Raw genomic sequence first — 24,298 nt, forward strand, 5'->3', positions numbered from 1 at the left:
CTCCTCAAATGCATGCATTTCCTTTCCCTCCCGCCCTTCCTACAGGCACGGTCCTTTAGGTGCCAACCGCCCTGGACTCAGGGCCCAGCCCCCTTTTCCCAGGTCTTGTTGCTTTTTCTCTCCTGAGTCTAACTCTGAACTTGGCTTTCACTTGAAAACGTCACACCAATCACACAACAACCCCTGCAGACGGGCTTTGCCTGTCTCGTTTCCCACATACTTTTTCACCAAGCTTTTTTCAAGCTTTATTAGTTCTTAGCTGAGTCTAGTTTGGTCCTAGAGACCATTTTTTATTTCAGTTCTTCCAGCCACTGGGCCAAATGTCCCATTCAAGGCTGATAAAGTCTCACTGACCTAGGCACAGGTAGTTCTGGGAGATGAAGGCCATTTCTAGACAGTTCTAAAATAAATTCTTTTCCTCTTGTCCCGGGCCCAGGATAAGCTACTGAGTCCACAGTGTGACATGCAGCATGGAAGAGAATCGGGTGACCCTGTCTCTAACCAGTTGTAGAACCTTGGTCAAATCAATTACCTCTGAGCCTCAGTTTCCTACTTTATAAAATGATCCTGAAGGCGCCCTCAGCTTTCACAGTCTAGGAAACTTGACACCTGGCACAGCTGGTTTCAGGACAGCCTTGAAAATCTGAAGCGCCTCAGGTCCTGTGCAGTCTAGAGTCTGCTTTCCAGGGTCTACTGTAGTGTTCCAACAGGAGGTCGAACTTGACTTGAATCTGCTTCAAGTTTCCAGGAGACGCGAAGCATAATATGTGTAATCCTTTAAGACCTAGACTCTCACTCTCCCAGAACAGAGCTTGGAACAGACTGATCACTGAGGGACACCTGAGGAAGTACATTCTGGGGTTTCAAGGTTATGTGGAGGAGACATGGGCTTGGGATTTAAATAGGAAACTTCTGGGAAACACTGGGTGGGGGCTGGAGGTGAGTGGCGGAGGTGAGGGGAACTACAGACTACTAAAGGCAGAGACTGAGCTTAGGGGTCACTGGGCTGGAGCATGGAGGACAAATTGCTGGCGGTCTCCAGCCAGAGAGGGCCACTGTGTACCCTAGTGTACACTGGGCTAGTGTACCAAGCTCACTGTGCATACAAGCGGGCACGTTGGTCCCCTGATCCGGCTGTTCCAGCCCCATAGCAGCTCCTGTAGTTTTCTTTGGCTCCGAGAAGCAGAAGCGTCCCCTGAGTCCTGGCCCCCTCTACCGCAAAGCAACTGGCTTCCATTACCCTGACAGCTCCAGAGCTACAGCCCAGCCCAGCCCCCCAGCCCCTGGCCCCCGCCTGGCTCAGCGCCGTTCCCTTTTATGGCTAAACTGAGGGAAAGCAAGGAGTGAGGGGGAGCAGTTTCTGGCTAGGCAGAGGGTTGTACAGCCCCAGAGCGCCTGTCCCCTCACCAGAAACCCTCGGATATCTATCTACCCCGTCATCTCTCTTCCTTCTTCTCCGTGACCCATTCTGCTCCAAACCCACGACCCTTTCTCCTTTCTCCCCTCCCTAACATCCGGGGGGGTGATTTCCCACTTGGCCGAAGTCCCGAAGTTTGGGTTTAGATTTCAGGAGGGTGCGCCCTATTTCCGACGCCTACCTCTGGGGGTGGGGTGGTGAGGAGGAGGCAGGGTAGGGAGGCACCGGTTAGATCACAGGCAGGATCCGTCCCCTTGTTAGATGTGGGGCAGAAAGACTGGTCTGAGAAGAGCACCCAGTTGCTCCAGCCCTATCTCCATTCTGCACCGACTCTCATCCCTCTCCCTTCTGCCGGGCCGGGGAGGGGACCCTCAGGGCAGGGCCCAAAGGAAGCACCTGGCTGGGCCGGGCGGGAAGTGAAGGGTGGGCAGCATCGCGGGGGGTCAGGGCAGGAAGAGGGGTCAAAGTCTAAGGTCGGGCCAAGCCTCTCGCCCGGCCTACTGCCGCACCCTCCCCCAAGCGCACTCCTCCTCTCTGGGGAGGCGGTCACAGCGTTATTAACCACATCCCCGGCCACGCCAGCTGCAGCCAGCTGCAACCAGCTGTGCCTTGCGGGCCGGCGCACGCTGTCCGTGGGCAGCACCACCGGAGACCCAGCCCCCTTCGAGCTGCGCAGCGGGGAGCAGGCGAGACGGGCAGGGCTAGAGAGACCTAGCCCTCGGAGCCACACGACCGGAAGTGCCTGGCCTGGGACAGAGCTGGTGCAACAAACTTCCGGTTCTGGTCTCCTACCTCGAGCTACTGTGCAGACCGTGTGAGCATCGAGCCCCGCTGGTCAGGTGAGGGCACGCAGGCGCGGCCCCCGGCCCATTTGATGGTGGCTGGGCCAGGGAGGTGAGGACGGGTCCCTGTCGGAGGCTCAGTCCATCCTTTTCTCTGCAGGATGATTACGGACGTGCAGCTCGCCATTTTCGCCAACATGCTGGGCGTGTCGCTCTTCCTGCTTGTCGTTCTCTATCACTACGTGGCTGTCAACAACCCCAAGAAGCAGGAATGAAAGTGGCGCTTTCTCCGCCCCAGGTAACCGTCCAGGGCTGTAGCGCCCAGGCCCTGGAGAGTGGAGTGGCGAGGCCATGCCAGGGCCTGCAGGGATCGAAACTTCAAATCAGAAAGTGTTGGGCCACGCATGATAAATCCAGAACCGGGCCCCTTTATCCGCACAGAGTAGGGAGTGCTTTGTAGTGCCCTGGCCCTCGCCCTTAAACTGTTCTCCTGCTAGAATGGGGTAGGTCTCCTAATTCCCCTCAGTCCCAACTTCAGGTGGTCCCCAGACGCCCAAGTTGGAATGAGTACAAGGAGGCACTGACACCGATAGGAATAAAGGAACTGGGGATGCCATTCACAAATGAGGATTTGAGCTCTTTACTTAAATAGTTCTCACTTTTCCGAGGTTATTTAGACTTATATTTAGGTAGAAATTTTTGTGTGTAAGGGATTGTAAAGATACAGACTTCGAGTTCCATGTTCTGGGGCAAGGGGCACTGATTTAGGGATGGCGACTGTAGACTCAAGTCATAGAGCAGAGGGCACGGGTGGGGGGCGGCTGAAGGGCTTGGAAACAAAACCTGAAGTGCGGGTCAGAAGGAAAAAGCAGGGGAGGCTGGATGGGAGTTGATCCCTGAAGGATTTCCCCGGAGGAAAGCTGCAGCGTTTTCCTTACCTCGGGTCTTTCCCCCTCTTTTCTAGGGTTCCAGGAAATAGTCTGAGGCAAGATGGAGGGTGTGAGGGGCCTTCACACTTCACTTCATCCCTTCTACCCATCACAACATGTAAAGCAACTACACCTGGATTTTTCCAAACAACTTTTATTTCCTCAAAGTCTTCCTTAACCCTATGGAACAAGAAGCTGCCACTGAGTAGGGCCCAGTATAGGGGCTTTCTTTTCTACTCCCTCCCCCCGATATAAAAATATAGATTTTTTTGTGGTCCCAAAGTCTTGTGCTGTTGAGGGAGGGAAGGGGTGGCATATTCCCTGCTTTGTCCTGTCTCAAGGTGATGCTCTGCGATGCCTCAGAACAGTGTGGCTGGCATTCCAAGGAGCTGTCGTTGTCCCATGGAATCAGCAGCCGAGGGAGGGGACTAGCACATTTCTCACTGTGTTCCCCATCTTGTGGCTATGTCCTGGGCATGAAGGTCAAGGCATCAGATCCGGGGAGAAACAGTGAGTGGGGGAGATTTAGGGACAAAACAAACTTCCGGGTGGCCCAAGGGCCCCCCGCTGTAACAAGTCCGAGACTGGGAGTCAGAGGGGCTACAGGAAGTAGGAGAAAAGGCAGGGGCAGAGTGGGGCCGCGGGGGCCCGGCTTGAGGCAGCCTGCAACAAAGAAGAGAGGAGTCAGGGTTGGGAAGCCTGCCCGCTCCCGGTGTGGCAGCCAGGGGCTGGGGGACGAGGGCAGTGAGGTGGGTAAGGACGGGCAGGGTGACTGTTGCACAGTGTTCTGATGCTGGAACCAGCAAGCTCCCAGGCCTTAGACCCTAACAGTTGTTTTCTTGTATGTGGGAGTGAAGACTGAGGCCATGATGGGCGGAGGGGGAATCAGGGAACTAGATTTTTAAAGTACATTTAGTTTTGTTGGGGTCAGAGGGACTAGGGAAGGAAAAAGATGATTCTGAATGGCAGAAATGAGAATGAAGGGGTAGAAAGAGGTGGGGTGAGGGGTGAGGGACCGGACCCTCGTGCTCACCCTGGTGCCGAGCGGGGTCCTGGCTCTGGCTTACTGCTCTCCCTGGTCCGGGGGGTAGGGGATGTGGGGCCCGAAGAGCCTGTCATCCCTCTGCGAGTCGGCGGTGAGCCCCGGCCCGACCTGGGCCTAGCCTGTAGACAGGGGTGGGCTAAGAGGCTGGGTTCTTCCAGGAATATGTTTGCTTCTAGAGTTTCCATGAGTGAGGGTATAGTATCAGTGCAGGTACTGGGCCTTGAATTCCTGGGCACTGCCCTAGCTGAGAGGGTAAGGCAGGATACTAGGGCTCTTGGTTTCAATCTGTAATAACTATATATCAAGTCTTATTTAACTAGGGGAGGCAAAAGGATCTGCCATTTAACCTCGGTGGCTGTACTATGGCCAGGATCTGGCTGAGTAGAGAAGTCCTGTGTAGAAAGACGGGGGAGTGGCAGATCTTCGTTAGGGTCTCTGTGCCTCAGCCTGGCCAGAGCAGCTTACGCTTCACCCATCCAGTCACCTTCTGCCTATTCCCAACTTTAGCCAACCTAGCACAGGGATCTGGACTGAATCGGAGTTGGTGGCACAGCTGTTCCTAGGAGCAACAACCAGATGTGTTACCTGGGGAATCCGGGACCCCTCCTGGCGGTAACTCTCCTCGGGCAGGTCTGGGCAGAAAGAGAGGAGAAGCTAAGGGCAGGGGCAGACGAAGCCAAAACTAGCAGGCTGAGGTTGGGGTATATCCAGCAGGAATGCGGGTTGGAAGCAAGCAAGAGACCTGGCTGAAGGGCACGGGAACACTGGACAGACAGGCACTCAGACGCCAGAGCAGCTCTCTGATATGGGTGGGGACAGGTAGAGCAGTGCTGGGCACTTTCCTGCCTGCTGCCCCGCCGAACAGGTCCTTGCTGGGCTCTGCCACCGATGTTATGCTGGGGGCAGGGGAAGACCCGACAACGTTACCTGCATTCGGGTCCTGATACAGGGGACTCGAGGTCCAGTTCCTAGTAGACCTTTCCCAATCACCACGACAGCCTCTGGCTTGTCCCCTGAGGACAGGAATGAGCAGCTGTTCCCTAGGGAACAAAGAAAACTGGTATCAGCCCTGGCTGGTGTGGCTCAATGGATTGCGTGCCAGCCTGCAAACCAAAGGCTTGTGGGTTCAATTCCCAGTCTAGGGCATGTGCCTGGGTTGCAGGCTGGGTCCCCAGTAGGGGGCGTGCAAGAGGCAACCACACATTGATGTTTCCCTCTCCCCTTCTCCTCTCGAAAAATAACTAAATAAAATCTTTAAAAAAGAAAGGAAAGAAAACTGATGCCAGGCAGGGGCCATAGAAAAGAAGCGGTAACTTCCTTTAGATCAAGGTTTCTCAATATTGGCAATACTGACATTTTGTGCCATTGTAGGGGGTTTAGCAGCATCCCTGGCCTCTACCCACTAGGTGGCATTTCTTCCTCTGCCCCTTCCCCATTTGTAACAATCAAAAATGTCTCCAGACATTACCAAACAGCCGGGGGTGGTGGGGTGGTTACCCTTGGTTGAGAAGCTTGGTATGTTTGGTCCAAGGGGTGAGGCAACAACGAATCAGAGCATGAGTCAGAACTCACTCAAACTGAGCTATGAATTTATAGACCTTAGAGCCTGTTCTAATCAGATATGCGAGCATTTAAAGATCAAGTCAGCAGTACCCAAGACAGGAGGGTCGAGGGCTGCCCAGTGACCAGAGTTAACAGGTTAGGGGTAGCAGGCTCTGAGGGAAGTACAAGATGCTGGCCTGGAGTCTTAGAAATCATCCTTGTCCAGTCGTTTATACAGCTGGGAAATAACGAAAGGAGAGCGGGCGGCCAGGCTTTGTGTGGGTGGTATGGTCACACGTTGGCAGTGATGACGGGAGAAGCCTGCGCTTGCTGTCATTCTGCCGTCTGTCAGTGCTGCCTAGCTCTTGGAGTCAGGGAGCTGGAATAAGGTAGGAAAAGTCCTGAGCTTCCTCAGCTGTCAAAGTGGGAATTAAGTGAGATATGTTTAGAGCAGTGCCTGCCGCAGAGTAAACGCTCAGTAAATGGTAACTATTATTACACCCAGACGTTCATTAAATTCCAGCTTCCTGTACAAGGGCGTGGGTGGTAGGGGTTTAATAATCTAGTAAGATAACTGATGCCCCTGGTCTGGAGTGGCCTGTGTTACAGCAAGCCAAGAAAGAGGACCAGGTCAGGTGGTGATGGAGCTGCAGGGGGGTCCTTCCTCAGGCCTAGTCAGGAGCCTGCTGTACGCCCTGAGTGGTAAGGAAGGATGCTGGCCAACCAAGATCTCAGTGGCAGTGCATACCAACCTGATATGCTGAGTGAGTTGGGCAGTAGGCAGGAGCCCGTGTTGCGTGAGGAGGCTGGGCTAGAACTGGCTGGAGTTGGGGATGGGGCCAGGCTGCTTGAAGTAGGGCGGTGTGCTAGTGGCTGCTGTCGCCGTCTCTTATCTTGGTTTCGGGGCTCTGCGTGGAAGGAACGCAAGCAGATGAAAGGACAAATAAGTGAGGCACTGTTACTCCACTGCCCACTAGCTGTGCTTGGTCAGAAGATGCCTGTTTTCAAGCCTGTCATCACACCAGCATCCTTTGTCTGAAGTAAATCTGAGACAAGTGGAAAGACCTCTCATACCTGTTGTTACCCAGTTCTCCACCAGCCCTCATCCTGCTTCACCTCTCTGTAGCTAATGAGCTTACCCACCAGTTCATTCTTCTTGGCTTCCTAGGCTCTCCTCTTCCCGCTAACTGCTCCTCTTCAACTACCCTTCTGCCCCTTAGCTGGTGGCGGCTGCCCACGAGTCTCTCCTTGGTCCTGTCCTGCTCAGCATACTTTCAACTCCCAAGTCTCCCTTCAGCCCTTTCTCCTGCACTGTAGTTCTAATTGTCCACTGGGCATTTCTACCTGGCTGCCTTTCATGACCCAAACAAAATGCATTTTCTCCCACCCTTCCTTTTTTTATTCTCCCTATGTTCGTGAAGATTCTGCTGGAGACCTTGTTTCATCTTTCAGCTCTTCCCTCACATTGAGATTTGTGTTTAACCCAATTGACCTCTCTACCTCTTCCTTCATTTGAATTCCCTCTTTATTCTCCCCTGCCATTGACCATGTCCAGACACAGGTCTTTCGTCAATCCAGGCTTTTGAAAAAAATACCCCATTGGTCTCTTCCTTTTTACAATCCATCCTTTACACAGGTGCCGGAAATTGTTATTCTAAAACACAGACCTGACCAAAAAAGTCATTTTAGTTCAGACACGGGGGAGATAATGAAGATCTCTTAAAGGATAGCCTAAACTTCTGCACGTAGCATTCGCATCCTGCTCACGGTGATTCCAGTCTGCACGTCCCCAGCAGGATGCCGAGCGGTCCTGCACGCCCCCTGCTGCAACCCCGGGGGCCACTAGCCGTGAGGTTCCTCTGCAGTGTCTACTTCCCTGTGAAACCTTGGATTTCGTCCCATCTCAAATGTCACCTCTGTGAGGTCTCCTTGAACAGTACAGGTAGGGTTCATTGCTCTCTCTTCATTGTCCTTTGTTCACGTGGCTAGTAATTGTTTATGGTTTCTGTCTCCTTAATTAAATAGGTTAGTACATGTAAAAGACTTAAAATAGTGCCTGGCATACACCAAGTACTCAATAAATGTTTGCTGATAGTCTAACTAGAATTTGAGTCTCTTGAGGTTAGGGACCTTCTCTAATACTGCGTACCCCAGTGCCTGTCAGAAAAAGACCTTAAATGTTTTGTTTACCTAAATAGCAGACACCCACTGTAGACGACGAGCTGGCTCAGTAATCTCTGTCCAAGGGCCTGCGGTTATACCCTATGGGGCAGCTCTCTGGTCCATCCCTTGTGGCTAGAGCTTCACTGTTACAGATCCTGAAAGGTGCTGGCCCACTGGCATAAATGGTGACTAGACGGGGTAGGAAGGCTTTCAGGTTTGGCAGGTCCTTCCTCATCACAGAGGGACAGCAGGTGCCAAATGCTCTCAAACTTAATGAGCTGTTAACATTCATGGAGCTGAATTTGATGGAAGTTTCAGGATGCCAGTTGACACCTAACAAAGCAACATATGTTAGATGTGAAAAGCCTCCACCTTAAGAAGTAGGTGATAATAACTTCATCTTATCTAGCTGCACTGAGCAGTAACTGGCAGTAATAAGGCAACTTCTGGGAGGTCCCCCCAATTTTTTAAATAATTGATACTTACATGAATAAGGACTAGAAAAAAGGGAGAGATCTCAAGATGGAAGCTACCCTAGCTTCCAGTTTGCTGAGATGCTGGGTACCAATTAGCGTCTAAGACTATAGCCAAGATTAAAAAACAGCCGGAACTTCGGGGGCTAGTAAGAGTTGGTACAGCAACGCCAGTGAGACAGTAGAGGTCAGAGATGCAAGACCACAGTCAAATAACCTAACACATTACCCACCGCCAGTGACTTGGAGATGCTGTAGAGCCCAGGCCTGGGTAGCTCTTTGGTTAAGACAGGGATGCCACAGTGATGTCCAAGTGACAGTGTGCAGGAGGCAGAAGTAATGAACTCGATAAAGGGGGAAACAGCAGGTTTCCAGATGGCCCGAGAACCCTCCATACACAGAAGCATGTGGAAAACATACTAAGGGGTGAAGCCTCGCCTGCCCCAAGAAAGGATGAGAAAGAACAAGCAAGAATGGGCGAAAGCCTTTGGGACTTGTGGGTTCTCATAAGAAACTGTGTGATACCCGAGAAGGTACAAAGCTAAACAAGCAAATGATGTAAAAAAAAAAAAAAAAAATGTATGAAATGTAGGGATCATGGGAAAGATACTAAGGCTACAACTCAGGAGTGCTGCTCCTCAGGAGAGTTTCAGGATAGGACACAAGGTCTGGTTTAGGGGAGGAGCCTGATCTGGAAGGTGGAAGGCATCTGAAGATAGCATTTCGAGTAGTAACTTAACAGACTCTCGAGGCTGACCAGGCCTGCCTGTAAACTTGGCAGTGTAAGCACACAGCCGTTTCTCACGTTTTGGCTTTTGACCTACTTAGTCCCCATAGAGACAAGAATTAAAGGGAGGAGCCCCCAACTCTTGTTGCTTGGTTCTGAGTGAAAGAAACAGTGGTTTAAGAGTGATACATGATCAGCTCTGCTTCCAGAGCTTGTGAGATGATATATTTTAACTTACTTATTTTTAGAGAGAGGGGAAGGGAGGGAAGGAGAGATGAAGACAAACCTCCATGCAGGAGAGAAACATCAATTCGTTGCCTCTCACATGCCCCCAGCTGGGGACCCAGCCTGCAACCCAGGCACGTGCCCTGACCGGGAACCAAACCGGCCACCTTTCGGTTTGCAGGCCGGAGCCACAGCAGCCAGTGCATGAGGTGATGTTTTATGGTAATCAGCTATAGGTTCCATTTTGGGAGTGGCCGGATAGTCCTGAGAGGAGGAGTCAGACTGGCCTGTGCATTGTATGAACTAGAGTGGGTTTCTAAGGCCTCAAAGTTAGGAGGGGCAGTTATATGACTTGGGCTTAGGTCCTGCATCATCCCCCCCAGACATCTTGGGAACTCCCCCTAGGTGTAGCAGCCCAGATCTTACTGAACCCCTGGGATGACTGCAGACCTGATGTATGCCCCCGGAGGGGTGGGAAGGTGAGACGAGCATTCAGTCACCTCCCAACTTGTTGCCTTTTATCTGCTCAGCAAATGTCTGTTGATCATGTAGTGCCAGGCACGATGCTAGGTGATGAGGGAATGGATGGGTGTGCTAGGAGACGTCTCCTGCCGTCAAGTAAGTGTGACTGTGCTACTTAGCACAACGCTTTTGTTTAGCACGACAAGATAGATGTGGTGATGGTGGAGAGGCCCTCTTCCTGTGTCCTTTGACTCACTTCTTGAAGGACCCCCACCCACCACTGGACTTTAGCTTCTCTACCAAACGCTGCCTGTCAGCTGAGCTCAGGCATCACAGAGGCTGGGAAAAGGTTCCCGTAACCTCAGGGGTAAGTGCCAGAGCTGGGAGGAATGAGAGCAGCGGTGATAGGACGGCCACTGAAGACTTCAGCGTTAAGTCCCTGGGCTTCTACCCCAGTGGCCCACTGGGTGGCTTTGAGGGCCAGGGCATACATTTCAGTTTTTGAGACTGCTCCTTGAATCCAGGGCCAGGACTAATCTGGAGCAAGCAACGTATCCAGGGTGCACATGTGAGGAGGCCCTTGCCTGAGCTGAGAGCACGTGCCTTCTCAGATTGTGTGTTCTGGGCATCTCGCTGGCCTCCCCCTGGTCCTCGCCCTGTTTTTGTCAATCCATAACCAGTAAGAGATGCTGGTTTACCTCGCTGCCCTCTCCCAGGTCCTCCTTTGAGCTCTGTTTGCATCTGCTATCGCTCTAGTACCCTGCAGACTTTTGACTTCCTCACCCCATCATTATATTAGATATTTCCCAGTGACCTGTCCCTCCTCCTCCTCTGTAGCAACTGCTGCTAATGCTGTCTGCACTTCTGAGCCAGTGGATGGGAACTTGACCACAGGTCTGGGAAGGCGGAGCTCGTAGCCTCTTTGGCAGCAGGGGAGAAGGAGGTAAAGAAGGTCCTGGTACTGTGGTCAGGGGCGCTAAGAGTCCAGGCTTACTCAGAGTCTCCTCCAGCCTCCTGCCCCAGGAACATTCCTGCTCACTGCAAGTTGGCTACTTGCTGGGCTTCTAAAATGTCATCCCCCAGCCTCTGAGGACAGAGCCCGTCAAGCTAGACCCCTGAACCTCTGCCTTCAGCTTCTGACTGGGCCGCCTAAATCTTCCCTGAAATTTCCGGGATAGCCCAATCTCATGTTTTGTTCTCGCAATGAAGGACAGTCACTGATTAAATGTATAGTTAAATGGGATACAGTTCTGTATACATCAGTGCAAATTCCCTTATAAATAACTTCACAAGACAAAAAGAACCCTTATCAAGTGGCAACCCTGTTTTGGGGTTTGGAAAGCACAGCCACTTTACGGTTAGACCTCAGGGGCGCGCCCTGCCTGTCTTGGAGCACCAGGTGCGTCTAGATGTGGCAGGGGCCAAGGGGCCAGATGTGTGCAAAAAGGAAATGTCACAAAGCTATGCTACAGACGCATCACACTAGACAAATGAATAAGTTGTTCCAAGGGTTCAAGACGCCAAGTCCAGACACCGCAGTCTGCATCCCTGTCCCGAGCCAGGGCCAGTCTCCCATCCTGGAGTCGTAGCGGGGACTTAAGAAGCCCCAGAACTGCAGCTCCAGCAGATGCCCGAGTGAACACGGAGGCAAAATTCCCAGGATCTGACCCTTCCTCTCCTCAGAGAATTCCTGGTTTGGTACTATCAGCAACCCTCTTCTTGACCCCTTTACTTTAGAGACATAGTTTTTTTAGTTCTTACAAATATTTATTCAAGTCCCTGGGAGGTCTCTTTACTCAAACCAGTTCTCTTTTTTTGCTTCTAAGCTCATTCACCTCAGGGAATATAGCTTCTCCCTTGGCTTTACCTGCACCTGTAGGTGGGGGACCCCCAGGTCCCACCCCGATGTCACCGTTCATAGTTTGGCCCTTCTCTACCTGTAGAACGTCTCCACATATAGTCTGTGACACCCACACAGGTCTGAGTGAGACGGACTCATCACCTTTTCTCCCAGCAGTGCCCAAAGTCACTGAGGTCCCTTCCTTTAGTTTGCAGCCCTGAAGCTGGGTGTGTGTCTCTCCACATCACTGAGCCCTGCCACTTCCATTTCCAGTGCGTACATTCATCTCTCCTTTCCGGACCCTGGGACAGGCGCTAGTCTTCTCATGTACAAACCCTCTAAGGCTTCCACCTCTCTGCGTTGCCCGATATGTACAGTTCAGACGGCTCTTTCACGTGTCTTTTTGTTTTAATTTAAGTCTCTTGTTCCCGTCATTCTCAGAAGTGCGCATGTCTTGTTAACTCATAATCTTTGTCTTCAAGACATTTCTTCTTCCTCCCACCACCGCTTTCCACCTGACTTCTGCAGGAAAAGGCTTGGCGCCCCGAGCCAGCTAGTACGCTTTCTGTCCTCTGCGCAGCAGCGCCGGTCCTGGCTATCCGTCTCATCTCTGGAATGTTTTTTTCAACCACATATCGCCACACATTCGTCAAAGTCATTTCTCAACTAAACATTCTTTGGCTAATTGCTCTTGTGTTTATCTGTGAGAGGCTCCCCAAGCCCCCTGAATGTTTACAATGTGTGTATGCTTTTATGTTGTGTTTGCTGTCCTTTGTCTCCTATTAAGTTTCAAATCAGCCAACTAGGAATTACTTCGTACTGACTATGCCTATTTTCTGTTATTTGGGGAAGTAAAACACAATTCATATCCCTCACTCAAGGAGCTTAATACAGCACTCTGCATTGGGGGGGAAACAGGGAGGGTGTTCAAAACTGCCTAGAATCCTCCAGTGAGGACCCAGAGCAGGCTCTCTCCTGTTTCCCTTTTGTAGAAAGGGAAGGAGAATTTACAGGGCTGATATTCCTTCCCCAGAACTATGAGTTAAGAGGAAGAGAAATTAGAAGAAAAAAAACTTTATCCAGATTTAAGATGGGAAACTCGGGTATACCGGGGCATGAAAAACCTAAGTGTGAACAACTCTGCCACTTACTGGCTGGCAGCCTTGGACACGTCACCATCAAACAGCCTCAGTTTCCTCATTGGAAAAAACGCATCCCACAGGGACCTTGTGAGGGCTAAATTAAATACATGTGATACTGTTTTGTTCACCATTTGGTGTCACTTAAATATAAGGCACTGTTATTACTTTACTGCTCCTTCAAACACAGTATGCGAAAGTGCCCTTTTCCAGTGAAGACAGAATCTCAAGGAGTGGGACCTAGAATATAAGCCGAGGTGGCTATGATGCACGTTGCAGGTCGAACATCGGCCTGGTCAGAGCTGGGAAGGACCGCCGCCCTCTCCTCTGTGGGTGCTCTGACTAGTGCAGTCAGTGTCCACAGCAACGGCCAGTGCCTGTTGCTGGTCTGCACCCAAAGCTGAGGAGCAGGAAGTGCTAACAAGGCTGAGTGCAGCTTGGAGACCAGGAAAGCTTAACAGTTTACAAGCCTTGGTACTCTGGCAAGGCTTCTGCAGCCCGGAAGCTGCATACAACGCCGACCAGTGGCTCAGTGTGCTTCCACAGGTGGCGCTGCACCAGCCTCCTGCCCCCCACGGTCTGGTCACTCCTGAGAAATGGCTCCACAGTCCTTTCCTCCTCTTTCCCTAAAGAACCTTCTGTTTCTGGAATACACTGTGATCCAGAATCTCCTATCAGGCAGGGTCTCATCAGACCAAACTAGGGCTACTGATGCCAAGCTGAGCAATCGTGGCCACTGTTGGAAGAGGCTAGCCTGGTGCGTTTAAGCCGACAACAGAATCTGTCTGTAGTTCCCTTTTTCTTTGGACAAGTTGGAGTCCTTTTCATAACACTTTATGAACAGGCTCTGAAACCAGGAACAATTGCAGCTCATAGGACCTGGGATAGGGTTCTCCATCATTCTACACTGCTGCAGTTCGAGCTGTGAGGGCATTTCCTTATACTTCCTTCAACAAGACAGCCTGGCACTGGCGTGGAAGTGGGGGCTCCATGTTTCTACGGGCCCTGCTTCCGCTAGTGTTTTATGCTCAGAAGCTCCCGTCTCCCAGCATGTGCTAAAGCGTAGACACCCAGGACACCCGCCTGTGCCACACACAACACTGCTCTGGAGCTCATGCCGCAGGGAACACCAAGGTCGCAGGAAAGGCTGCAAATTCTGCTACAAACTAGTTTTATTGATTCACTCCTTGGCACCAGTCCAAGTGTGTATCTTCAAGCTCTCACTTTCCCCAACAATGCCCCAAACAACTGAACACCTGTTGCAGGGGCTCCCAGACTAGCTTACCTCTCACAGGGCCCAGCACCCGGTGGCTGACCTTTTGGGTGCTAGAGCCCAGGCCTGGCAGCCCCGCAGACCGACTGCCATGAAAAGGAAAGCTGGAGGAGTTCTTCATCTGCGGAGAGTTTTGCTGGCTGCTGCTGCTCCCACCAGCACTCGTGCCAGTGCTAAAACTTCGCCCGCGGCTCAGGGTGTTTTCAGAGCAGGAAACAGGCAAACCACTGCAAAGAAGCACATGATAGTTAACCATGGGCTGGGGCGTTGTGTCCCGTCTTTCACCTCTGGGGTGAAAAGGCACAGAAACTCAGTCCAAGGGAGAAGGGAAGAGTTCTTGTTGATGTACAAGGTATCTAACCTGGGCACACCTGCTGACCTCAAGAATGCCTAGAAGCTCTTGTTCATATATACATGCTCCTGCAGAAAATATACCGAGAGCCAGAGGGCCATCCCTGGGCAGCTTGAACTCCCAGTAGATTCCTCCCTCATTGCCTTGGTGCTGGCCTTTGGACCCCTTAACCAGGTATTCACCAGCACTGGCAGCCGAGCCCTGCCCCCGGCGCCGCTGTTTGACTTTGCGCAGGGCTCTGGAGCATGGAGACCCCTAGCCTGATGTCAGATACCCAGGAAGTATGAGGTCTGTCCGGAAAACATCCCAAGTCTCTACCCAATTTAATTTTCTCTTTTGAGTCTCTCAACCATATGGCATCGAGTTTTAAAGATGTAGAGTTACCTGTATATTTAATATACAATATCCAGAAAAAGTCCAGCCATTGTTAATATAATGAGAACAGTTTGCATATCGATGTAGCCTGGCAGCCAAGGAGACTGGACTGGAATACACATGTGTGAAAAATGATGACTTCACTGTACTAGTCAGTGGGGTGGTAGGAGGCACCGTTGAGTGGGCATGTGTACTGTGTGGCTGTCACATTTAAAATGACTGAGTAGAACAACCAGTCTGCATCAAATTTTGCATTAAGCTTGAACATTTTTTCAAGGAAACTATTCAGATGATTCAGAAGGCCTCAGCTGTGGGCAAATGGGGACTGGCAGCTTCATCACAACAATGTACCCACCCGCTCATGTGTCAAGCCTTGTGCATTTTTTTTTTTTTTTTTTTTTTTTTTGCGAAACATCAGATCACCCAGGTGACTCAGCCCTGCCTACAGCCCAGATTTGGCACCCTGTGACTTCTGGCTTTTCCCAAACTAAAATCACCTTTGAAATGGAAGAGACTTCAGACCATCAATGAGATACAGGAAAATATGACAGGGCAGCTGATGGTGATTGGGAGAACTGTGTGAGGTCCCAGGGTGCCTGCTTTTAAGGGGACTGAGGTGTCATCGTTCTGTGTACAGTGTTTCTTGTATCTTTGTCAATAAATGTCTATTTTTCATAGTACACGGCTGGATACTTTCTGGACAGACCTCGTACATAGTTCCAAGTAAAAAGGAAGAGGATCCCGTTCTCAAAAAATGAACTCATCTTACTAATTTGAACTGACTCTGAAAATATGTGGTCCTTTTGGAAGTGGGTAAGGAACACAAATCCCTGGGAATTCCTTGCTCTAGAGCCCCGTTCCACTCTGACATCCTTTCTCCCTTCCACCCTGCTGGTCTTACTTGTTAGTTTTGGGTGGAGTTCGAGAGCCTCTCTTCTTGACACCCACGTTCACAGTGCTGCTCAGGCCTCGAACGCTACGCACATGTCTCAGCATCCAGGCCCGGAGGTTTGTGAGGCTGCTGTGCTCTGACAGCACAATGCGGGGCCACGGATTGCACTCCGCCATGTCCAAGGCTGCAATGGCCATAGCACGTCCCACCTGTGGGGGAGTCTGGTTTGGCTCGGTGTCTCCAACCAAGGCTGCTGTGTTGGGGAGGGGGGTGCACAGCACAGTGGAAGGGAAGGAGGCCAGACCTCCAATTTGTTCAATGGGTGCCCTTTCACTTTTATGCTCAGGCTGTTCATCACAAGTGGATTTAGAGTCACTTCCTGGTTACTGTTCATTTGGGGGCCCTCATCCATTATGAGCTGGGGCAGGTGTGCTGTCTGGCTGGCACCAGGAAGGTGTCCCAGCAGAAGGCACTTGGATCTTCTCTATAACCCACAGCTCTTTCTACTACTCTTGTGTGCCCTAGGACACCGGGGACCACCAAGACCACTGTAGAGGGGGTGATTTTAGCCAGGAGCAAACTAACCCAACGTAAGGAAGACAAGCTCAGAGGCCAAGAATCTGACTTAGACATACCAGAGTGTTCTCTGCATGGGTGTGTGTGTGTGTGTGTGTGTGTGTGTGTGTGTGTGTGTGTGTCAGGAAGAGTGCCCACCATGCTCTCGGTACTAGTGCAGTCAGGGGCCTGCTTCTGTGAGCTGAGAAAGTAACCACCGCAGTGCGATGGCGACAGTGGCAAACCTCTCTCCAGGGGACCTAGGAGTCAGGCAGCAGGAGCGAAGGCTTTTCCAGTCTTTGAGGGTGTCCTCTTCCCCATTTATCCCCTGTGTTCATACCTGCTCAAACAACTCCACTGTGTATCTGGAGGGGAAAGCCGGCGGGGGCGGGGGGCTGGCGCGGCCGTTGTCATGGCAGGCGGGAGGGATACTGTTTACTGAGCGTCCAGTGTTGTAGTTGCATTCGAGTGTGTAGCTAGGACACAGAGACCCTTATCAGTGTCCCGCCTGGGCAGGATCAGGACAGAGCTATGGGGGACGGCCTATGTGGTCTAAGAAGGCAGTCATTTGGAAAAAAATGGACAAAAATAGAAAGTCCTAATTTCTAATGACCAGCAACTGACCTCAGCACTGTGTCACATACCCAGGAAGTCCCAGAAAGGCAGAGTCCCAGACTAACACCAATAACGCTAACTGCGGGCCTGCCTTTTGAGGAGACTTGGGCCGTCCCCTGACCCTCAGACCTCCTAGACTGGGTATCGCTTTCTTTAGGGAAGCGACTTCATCAACCGTATCCGAGTTTCCTTCCAACCTGTGGATTATCCCTGAGGCTTTGTAGATTGCAACTCGGCCACTTCCCTCCTTAGACTGGCCATCTCTGCGGTCTCGGGCATACATGTTCTTCTCTGAGAAATTGCAGCCCTGGAAGTCGAAGTGGGCTGAGTTCAAGGAGATGAGCTTTGGATACAGCATATTTTCCACCTGTTTGGGGAGGAAAAAAGGAACTGAGAAGAGACCAGAGAAAGAAGGGATGAGGGCAAGGAAGAGATGGCAAGCATGGGGCCGTGTGACTTAGATACCTTCACAACCATCAGCAGTAGAAGCGTTTCTTGAATTCTCACGGAATGTTTGACATTATTTCCAGGTGTTGGAAAGGTGCAATTCTACCTCTTTTTAAGCTCTGAGCTTCTTCTCTCCAATAATGCAAAATTTTCCTTCTCCCCTGGTTTCCCAAACTCTAGAAAAGACTACGATGCCGACAGTGTGACACTCTTGCAAGGTCATGATGTAATAGGCCCCAGTGCCATCCCTTCTTGGCCCTTTGAGGCTTGTTCAGAAGTTGTCCACCTTTTGCAGCCATGGGCCTTCCTGCCAGAAGGTCACCTCCCCTCTGTTCACGGCCTAACCTTTATCTCCTAACCTGTGACACTTCCCACACGCACAACCAATTCTGCGGATTCCTACCTGGGTGCTCTCATCACTAAAGCTGTTTCCATACATGAAGCAGCCCCTTTTGGAAGCATGTCCGTGCAGGTCCACATAGTAAGCAACCCCACTCTCTGTGGGGGGGATGGTGCCGGGGGCTGGCTGCTCAGCCTCAGTGGGCTGTTGTGGCATAATCCACCCACTGTTGTCCTTCGGTTCTGCTGGCTCAGTCTGTGTCCAGGCTTCAGGATTATCCCCATCAGATGACCGCCCAAGGTGAGCTTCATTTTGGAGATTGTTGGCTTTCTCAAGGTCAGAAAGGGGAGCGTCAGGAGGGAGATGAGGACTGTGCTCTTGCGCAGAGGGACTCTGGGAGTTCAGACGGGAGTGCACGTGGTGGTAGAGAAGCACCGCTTTAGCCCCGTAGATGGCTGGGTGCAGGACCGAATCAGGCTTCAGGTACTGACGATTCAGATTCACTCCACGCGAGTCTGTGCTGTGGGGAGACAAAGAGCTTGGAACTTGTTTCCCTACAGCAGGGTCCCGTGGGCTAGAAAAGGACACTCTAGGAGACTGAGTTATAAAATGAGAGGCTGAAATTGCTTTAGGAAAGAAAGAACTGTGGACAGGCCCTCTCCTCGCCCTGCTACTGCTCTTGCATCAAAACCTACAGACAGCTCCCAGATGGACCTGCGTTATTCTAGCTCCGCCCCTCCCAGAGTGCGCCACTAGATGGGATCCCATTCTTTCTCGGGTCACTGGACAGTTACACGGGCTTGCTCCTGTTAGGGTACAAAGAGGGCTGGGGACACAGGAGGAGGTCACTGAGAGGCTGACAGTACTGAGACACAGGGCATGAGGGAGCCTGGACCAGCCCAGAGAGGTCAGGGAGGCTTCTCACCGGTAGTGGCCCCGGACGACACCATCGGGGTTTAACATGGGAATCAGCTTAAAGACAAAGAGGCGACGTAGGGTTTGGGCCCGGGGATCATCAGGCCGAAGGATGAAGTCCAAAAAGCCATTGAAGACAAAGCTAGACGGCGTCTCCCCAGGGTGTACCCTGCTGCTCAGGAAGAATACCTGGCGCAGAGAAGAGAGCAGTCATTAGGTCAGTTATACTTCAGTTCCACCGGAACAGGGTTGAGGGCGGGGGATTGGGGGTGGGATGAGGCAGGAATAGCCACTGGATTTCCAGCTGGCTGAGTTGGTAAAGTGGAGTGGCAGTTGTCACACTTGTCCCAGGATGCAGGCAGAGGCTGTGTCTAAGAGGCCTGGAGATAACGAGGCCTTAAACTATCGACAGTGCCCAGACTAGGGGCAGGTCAGGGTCCTACCTTTACTCTGTTCCCACTCACCCTCTTGCCTGTGAAACAGAATGGCCGGGGGGTACTGATGTCAGGGAACAGCTGCTCTAGACGGGGCTCTCGATCTTCTCGAAGCCCATGGCAGGAACTGATTGTTAGCAGATCTACACGAAGTCCATCCAGAGAATAGCAAAGGATCTCCCGGTGGTAATAGATGGTATCCAGGGGGCTATAGGGGTAAAAATCATTAAGCCAGTTGAAGTCCCTAAAGTCTTAGCAATAGATGAGCCTTGTTTTGTCCCCAGGATTTGTAGGATCTGGTACTTCACCCTGACCTTTGGAGCCTTACAGCTCCTGACAGTGCTAGAGGAGGCTGAGGATTTGGGTGCACACTCACAGGCTAGAATGCTGAGTATAGGATGGGATAAACTTGTCTCTGCAACCCCCCGCCCCAGTTTATGGCTCTGTAGGATAGATTACTTTGCACAGGCAAAGAGAGTTGCCCTTCATGGGACAGAACAAAGGTGTGCTGAGCAATGGCAGTGCTGGCCAAATTCTGGATAACTGACGGGAGCTGGGGTATTAAGGGCCTGAACTGGACAGGTGGGTGAGTAGAGAGTAAGTGGCGGTATGCTGAAAACAAGGCTACACAGAAATATATTTGTCAAAGGTACCCAAAGTCCCACATTCTGTACAGAGAAAAGAACTAATGAAGTTTTGGTTCAGGGCTCTTAGGGCAAGTTCCAGAAATAGCAGAGGTGCTGTCTGGTCCAGGAGTGTGTAGCAGGAGTAAGAACAGGGCTGGCACCTGCTGTGTGTAGGGTGGTTCTCCACAAAGCGCTGGTCTAGCTGGTTCAGCAAATCCTGGCAGTCACCGTACGAGAAGGGGTAACAGAAGGCGAAGAAGGTGGTGGCCCCACGGCCCTCCACGAAACGGTGAACGAAGGATAGCACAAACTGCGTCTCTGTCATCTGAGCAGCAGAGGAGGAAGGAGGGAGGGGGGCAACAAGCCATCAGTGTCGGAACAAAGATCCCATTGAAGTCACCAGAACTGACCTCACACCCCCACCCCATTTACCAACTCCCCTCCCTCTGAGACTTTCTGTGTGACAGCCAGCTCCTTCGAGGTTTCCTGAGGCAGGGGCTCATCGTGGACCCCTGCTAGCGCTGCAGGGAAGCTGGTAACAAAACGCGGGGTCCTGTCTGCCTAGTGCTCAGTATTGAGTCCTCTTCCCTTTCCCTCCTCTACTTTTAGCACCCAAGGCTTTCTTTCCTCCTCATGGACAACTTACCTCAAAGGTGGGTCGGTCTCGAATGCGTTCCCAGCGTGGCCGGGTGGGCAGTGTACGCACGAAGGGGGCCATGCCCTGGGAATACAGCTTGCTTTGCTTGTTCATGTTCATGACATTGATCTTGATGAGTTTCCCTGGAGATCCTCCCCGGACACTGAAGTAAAACCATGACCTGAAGGCCAGAGTCGGAGAGACGGGTCATTGTATTTGAGAGGGTTGGAGAGAGGGCGAGCAGGAGAGTAGTAAGGAGAGAGGGAGGAGGGCAGGAAGAGAAGGAAGGGTGGGTGGTATGTTGTTATGAACTGTAAGTCAAAGGGCTGACCATGGGTTTGGGGACAGGGACATCAGCTCTCTGTTCCTTCTTCCACCCTCCTTTACTTTCCTCTTACCTGTTCCCATTCTCAAATTCTGTTTCAGCACAGTCTGGTCGGGTCCACACGTTGAACTCATAGTCAGGGGAAGAGGCAGTGCTGCTGGTGGGGGCTAATGCCCCCGCTGCTACTCCTTCCCCATCACTAGACACAGATTCCACCTTCTCCACATGGGCTAGGTTCCCCGAGTCAAACCGAGAACTGAAGAGCAGTCCCCCACAGCGCAGCTCCATGGCGGGGCTGGGAACGCATCCTCCTGCTGCACTCTGGCCCTGAGAGCTGGGGAAAACGGGCACGGGTTAGGGAGGGGAGGGAGGAGAAATGACAACAAGCGTTTTGGGTATCTCCAGATAAATGAGAGCTACTCTTACGGAGTGCCTTATGAAGCAAGAGGCTCTCCCCCCATCAGAAAAGGTCTTCCAGTAAAGGCCAAGCAGTATTCTGTCTCCACACTAAGGGTTACAACTGACCTAAAAGGACTCAGTTTTACTACAGCTTGGCTATTCCAAAATGAAATATTCAGTGGCTTAACTAGGTTGAGAGAAATACTAAGACATACTACACTCTAAGCTTCTTTGAAGCCCAAAGATTAGAAAATATAATTAGGGAGGTCAGACTGCCCAATCCTAGCTAAGATATTGATACACCCACCACAACACATGGCCATTTTGAGAGAGGCCATCGGGGATCTCTGCTGCCTAGACTGCACCGCCCCCTCCCTGCCCCCCACTCTCCAGCAAAGCAGAGGGGAAAGAACCAAGTTTCTAAGTTTGAATGGGCAGCTTCTTGTCTCCACCCCTTTGTCCTCACAAGTACTGACCAGGCGTTCTTCTGTTGTTCCCCTGAGCCCTGGAAGGGCTGGTTTTTCCTTTTTTGTTACTACCCTATGTCTATTATGGAAAAAACTAGAAAAGTGTGGCCTCTGACAAGCCAAAGGAAACTGGGCAGAAGCCACTTGCTCACCTAGAGACTGCAGCTCAATTCCAATTAGCGCACAGGTCTGTTTCCACCCTTCTCCAGCCCTGTAAGCACTGGAGTCCCTGAACAGGCTACTCTGGTAGGTGGGGGGGTGAATAATGGGTGTTGTGAGTACCCCTCAAAAAGTGGCTGGTCGAGACCCACCTGGGACAGGGAGGTGACTTCTCGACCCTCAACTCTGAAGGACCCAGCTGGCCCTGGACAGGGTGGGGTATGGAGGGATGGAATGGGTCGATGAAGACTCACAGTAGAGGGAGGGCGAGGAGGCCGGGAACAGGGGTCAGAGGTGAGGCCACCGGAGTGGGGGTGGGGCCGGGAAAGCTGAGTTGAGGGGCGGGGTGGGATTCCAGAGGGGCTCGGGGCTGAAAGGGCACAGAAGGGGGCGGCGCCGGGGCGGGCGGGGCCCGCACTCCACGCGGAGCCCCTCACCTCTCTCTGGGCCGGTGATCCCGCTCCCTCTCCCGCTAGCGAGGCGCCACCTCGGGCCCCGGCACCCGGGCCCTTTCCCCAGGACCCAAACAAAACCCAAGCGCCGCGGTGCCGGGACCCCGCTCTGCCAGGAAACAAGAAGTCTCTCGCCTATTGGCCGCAAGTACAGCTGGCTACCCGCCCAGTAAAGCTCGCTGCCATTGGCCAGTGCGCAGGGCTTCCCTTGCACGCGGACCGGCGCTAGAGCCAGTGCCGTTTGGGGGCTCGGCACGGCAGAAGGGTTCCGCCCGCGTCTCTCGGAAGATAGTTAACAGCCTGCCAGTGGGGAGGAGGGAAACGCAGCATGACCGGGAAGTAAACTGGAAAGGACTTACCTTCAAAATAAAAAGGACAGTGTGTGAAAGGGATCATTGCCTGCCGTGCCTCCGTATTACAAACGCCCAGCCGGTTCGGCGGGTTTCGCGCTGATCAGAGATCTTCTAACGCGTGGGCAAAAACCGAGTGGAGGATGCGGGCATCGATCCCGCTACCTCTCGCATGCTAAGCGAGCGCTCTACCATTTGAGCTAATCCCCCGGCTGGGTCTCTGTTCCTTCCCTCTACCTTACAGGCTGTTGCAAGCTGTGTACTAAGCGACACACCAACGAAAATTCAGGATATTTAACACCAGAGTACAGCGGTATCACGGGCAAAACTTTTAAAAAGCAGGAATAACCACACGTAAGCCATAGTAATAAAGCCTTGTTTAAGTTAAAACACATGTGAATATTTCTGCATTTAACCCACAAGAGAGTTGTACTGTACGTACCCTGACTACTTATTACATATATATTTTACCGAACATCGGCGACTCTCGCAAATTCAGTCTGCCTTTTTCTCCCATGAGGGGACTGAATTAAGTGGAAGTTTGAAAAAAGAAAGCTACGAAGTCCTTCGAGCCGGAATCGAACCAGCGACCTAAGGATTGCCACAGCTCGTCCACTACAGTCCTCCGCTCTACCAACTGAGCTATCGAAGGCCCCGCTGATCCTCCGCTCTGCCGGCTGCCCTCTAATACTTACCAAGGGCTCGATAAGCTAGATCTCCAGAACTTTCTAGAGCCCAGACGCCACCTTCTAAAGAAGCTTCACCCGGCCGAGCCCCTCCAGGGCACACGGAACAGAGCAAGTCGGAGACAATAGTGCGAGCAAAGCACCCGCTTCCCAACCCTAGATGGAGGAAATACGGGCAATACACTTCCCTTCCGTTTCCCTGCTTTCTACAATACCAAACAATACACAGACACCCGCCACCCCGCCCCTCCCCTGTCCTCAGTGGCTTCTGTAGGATTGCTGACGCTTAGAGATCCCGTCCGCAACCCTGAGCTTCTGGGCAGCGTTGACCAGCGGGCCCAGTACGCGCGCTTGCTCTGCAATTGCAAAGTGCGAGCCGGGTTTGCGGCTCCGACGGCTTGCTTTTGCTATTTCTGCTCCACATTTCCCTTCGTTTTCTCCGAGGACGCCAATAAAATCCTACTGTTTTCCTGATGTGAAGTGCATTCGTTCAGTCAATTAACAAACGTTTTGTCAGGATCTGTCCATCCTGACCAAGGCAAGAAAAATACAAACCACGGAGCTGATCGAGGACTGCAGGAAGAGCGAGATCCCGCCGCGCCGAAACCCCGCGCTGCCGGACTGAGGGGGCGGGAGGAGAGAGGGGCCCTGGGGCAGGGCCTTAGCCACCTGGCCCCGCCCCTATCCAGCTCACACCTCAACCTCTCTCCAGGGACCTGCAAAGCCAGCCCGTAATCCTTTGCCCACTAGAAGCTCCCGGGCTTTAAAAATAAAAAAAACAACCTAAAGCCCAACTCTTCTGTGAAGCCTTGCTGGTGGGGTCGATGTGCGGGGAGACCTGGCCTCCATTTCCAGTTCTGGGGCCAATCGCCTGTGCAACCTGGAGTCACGATGCCCTGGGCAAATCCAGGTGATGATTTCGAGCCCCTCGCGACTCCCGACATTTCATGGGTTCTCCTAGGCTCAGCTTTAAATCCGAGGTCTGTGAGGCCGTTGAGCACCACACGCGCCCACCCACAAAGCAGGAGGTTAACATCTTGGTTTAATTTTGCTCTGTTGCTGTCCCGGAGCGTTAGCTTGGGATGTTCAGCACTCTTTTTTTTTTTTTTTTTTTTTGAGGGGTCAGGGCTGGGAAGAGAGCTGGGAAGCAGAACATATTTATGTTGCTTCTTATTTTTTTTTGGCGAAATTCACATAACACCATTAACAACTTTAAAGTATGGACAATTCAGTGGCATTTAATACATTCACGATG

At 52.0% G+C, this 24,298-nt stretch overlaps 2 protein-coding genes and 2 non-coding genes across 15 annotated transcripts; 1 reads left to right on the forward strand and 3 right to left on the reverse strand.

Moving 5' to 3' along the window:
* Positions 1 to 2,098: 2,098 nt before the first annotated feature.
* On the forward strand, positions 2,099 to 3,410 carry OST4 (oligosaccharyltransferase complex subunit 4, non-catalytic). Its single transcript, XM_024553014.4, has 3 exons — positions 2,099 to 2,256; positions 2,360 to 2,497; positions 3,164 to 3,410. The coding sequence occupies exon 2, from the start codon at positions 2,361 to 2,363 to the stop codon at positions 2,472 to 2,474; it is 114 nt and encodes a 37-aa protein (XP_024408782.2). The 5' UTR covers positions 2,099 to 2,256; position 2,360; the 3' UTR covers positions 2,475 to 2,497; positions 3,164 to 3,410.
* On the reverse strand, positions 3,265 to 23,690 carry AGBL5 (AGBL carboxypeptidase 5). Of its 12 annotated transcripts, XR_006654332.3 has the most exons (17): positions 21,993 to 22,490; positions 21,549 to 21,639; positions 20,604 to 20,864; positions 20,215 to 20,386; positions 19,730 to 19,893; positions 18,973 to 19,150; positions 18,519 to 18,697; positions 17,657 to 18,113; positions 17,004 to 17,173; positions 16,532 to 16,667; positions 15,646 to 15,845; positions 14,030 to 14,244; positions 6,468 to 6,623; positions 5,101 to 5,213; positions 4,759 to 4,805; positions 4,162 to 4,292; positions 3,265 to 3,598 (listed from the first exon to the last, which is right to left on the reverse strand). XR_006654332.3 is itself a non-coding variant. In XM_045189247.3 (16 exons), the coding sequence occupies exons 3-16, from the start codon at positions 20,816 to 20,818 to the stop codon at positions 3,592 to 3,594; spliced, it is 2,493 nt and encodes an 830-aa protein (XP_045045182.2). In that variant the 5' UTR covers positions 20,819 to 20,864; positions 21,549 to 21,639; positions 21,993 to 22,492; the 3' UTR covers positions 3,265 to 3,591. The 12 variants fall into 12 exon arrangements, 9 of the variants coding, with proteins under 9 accessions (XP_045045182.2, XP_053780469.1, XP_053780473.1 ...); XR_011651265.1 differs by lacking the exon at positions 21,549 to 21,639 and having other exon boundaries at positions 3,265 to 3,791; positions 21,993 to 22,489; XM_045189247.3 differs by lacking the exon at positions 4,759 to 4,805 and having other exon boundaries at positions 21,993 to 22,492.
* TRNAA-AGC (transfer RNA alanine (anticodon AGC)) lies at positions 22,495 to 22,567 on the reverse strand. The gene has a single exon. It is a non-coding gene; the product is annotated as a tRNA-Ala (tRNA).
* On the reverse strand, positions 22,921 to 23,009 carry TRNAY-GUA (transfer RNA tyrosine (anticodon GUA)). Its single transcript is given in 2 exon segments — positions 22,921 to 22,956; positions 22,973 to 23,009. It is a non-coding gene; the product is annotated as a tRNA-Tyr (tRNA).
* Positions 23,691 to 24,298: the final 608 nt, after the last annotated feature.

The sequence above is a fragment of the Desmodus rotundus genome, chromosome 5, assembly GCF_022682495.2.
Source record: "Desmodus rotundus isolate HL8 chromosome 5, HLdesRot8A.1, whole genome shotgun sequence".
Classification (NCBI taxonomy): Eukaryota; Metazoa; Chordata; class Mammalia; order Chiroptera; family Phyllostomidae; genus Desmodus; species Desmodus rotundus.

What these genes read in the sequence shown, in the direction of transcription:
- OST4 (XM_024553014.4), top strand. Translation starts at nt 2,361, where the DNA reads ATGATTACGGACGTGCAGCTCGCCATTTTCGCCAACATGCTGGGCGTG.
- AGBL5 (XM_053924495.1), bottom strand. Translation starts at nt 20,818, where the DNA reads ATGGAGCTGCGCTGTGGGGGACTGCTCTTCAGTTCTCGGTTTGACTCG. An exon ending in CAACTCACTCAGCATATCAG is followed by an intron (nt 5,214 to 6,467) that starts GTTGGTATGCAC and finishes TTTGTTCCCTAG; the next exon opens with GGAACAGCTGCTCATTCCTG. An exon ending in GGACCCCGCTCGGCACCAGG is followed by an intron (nt 3,792 to 4,161) that starts GTGAGCACGAGG and finishes TCTTTGTTGCAG; the next exon opens with GCTGCCTCAAGCCGGGCCCC.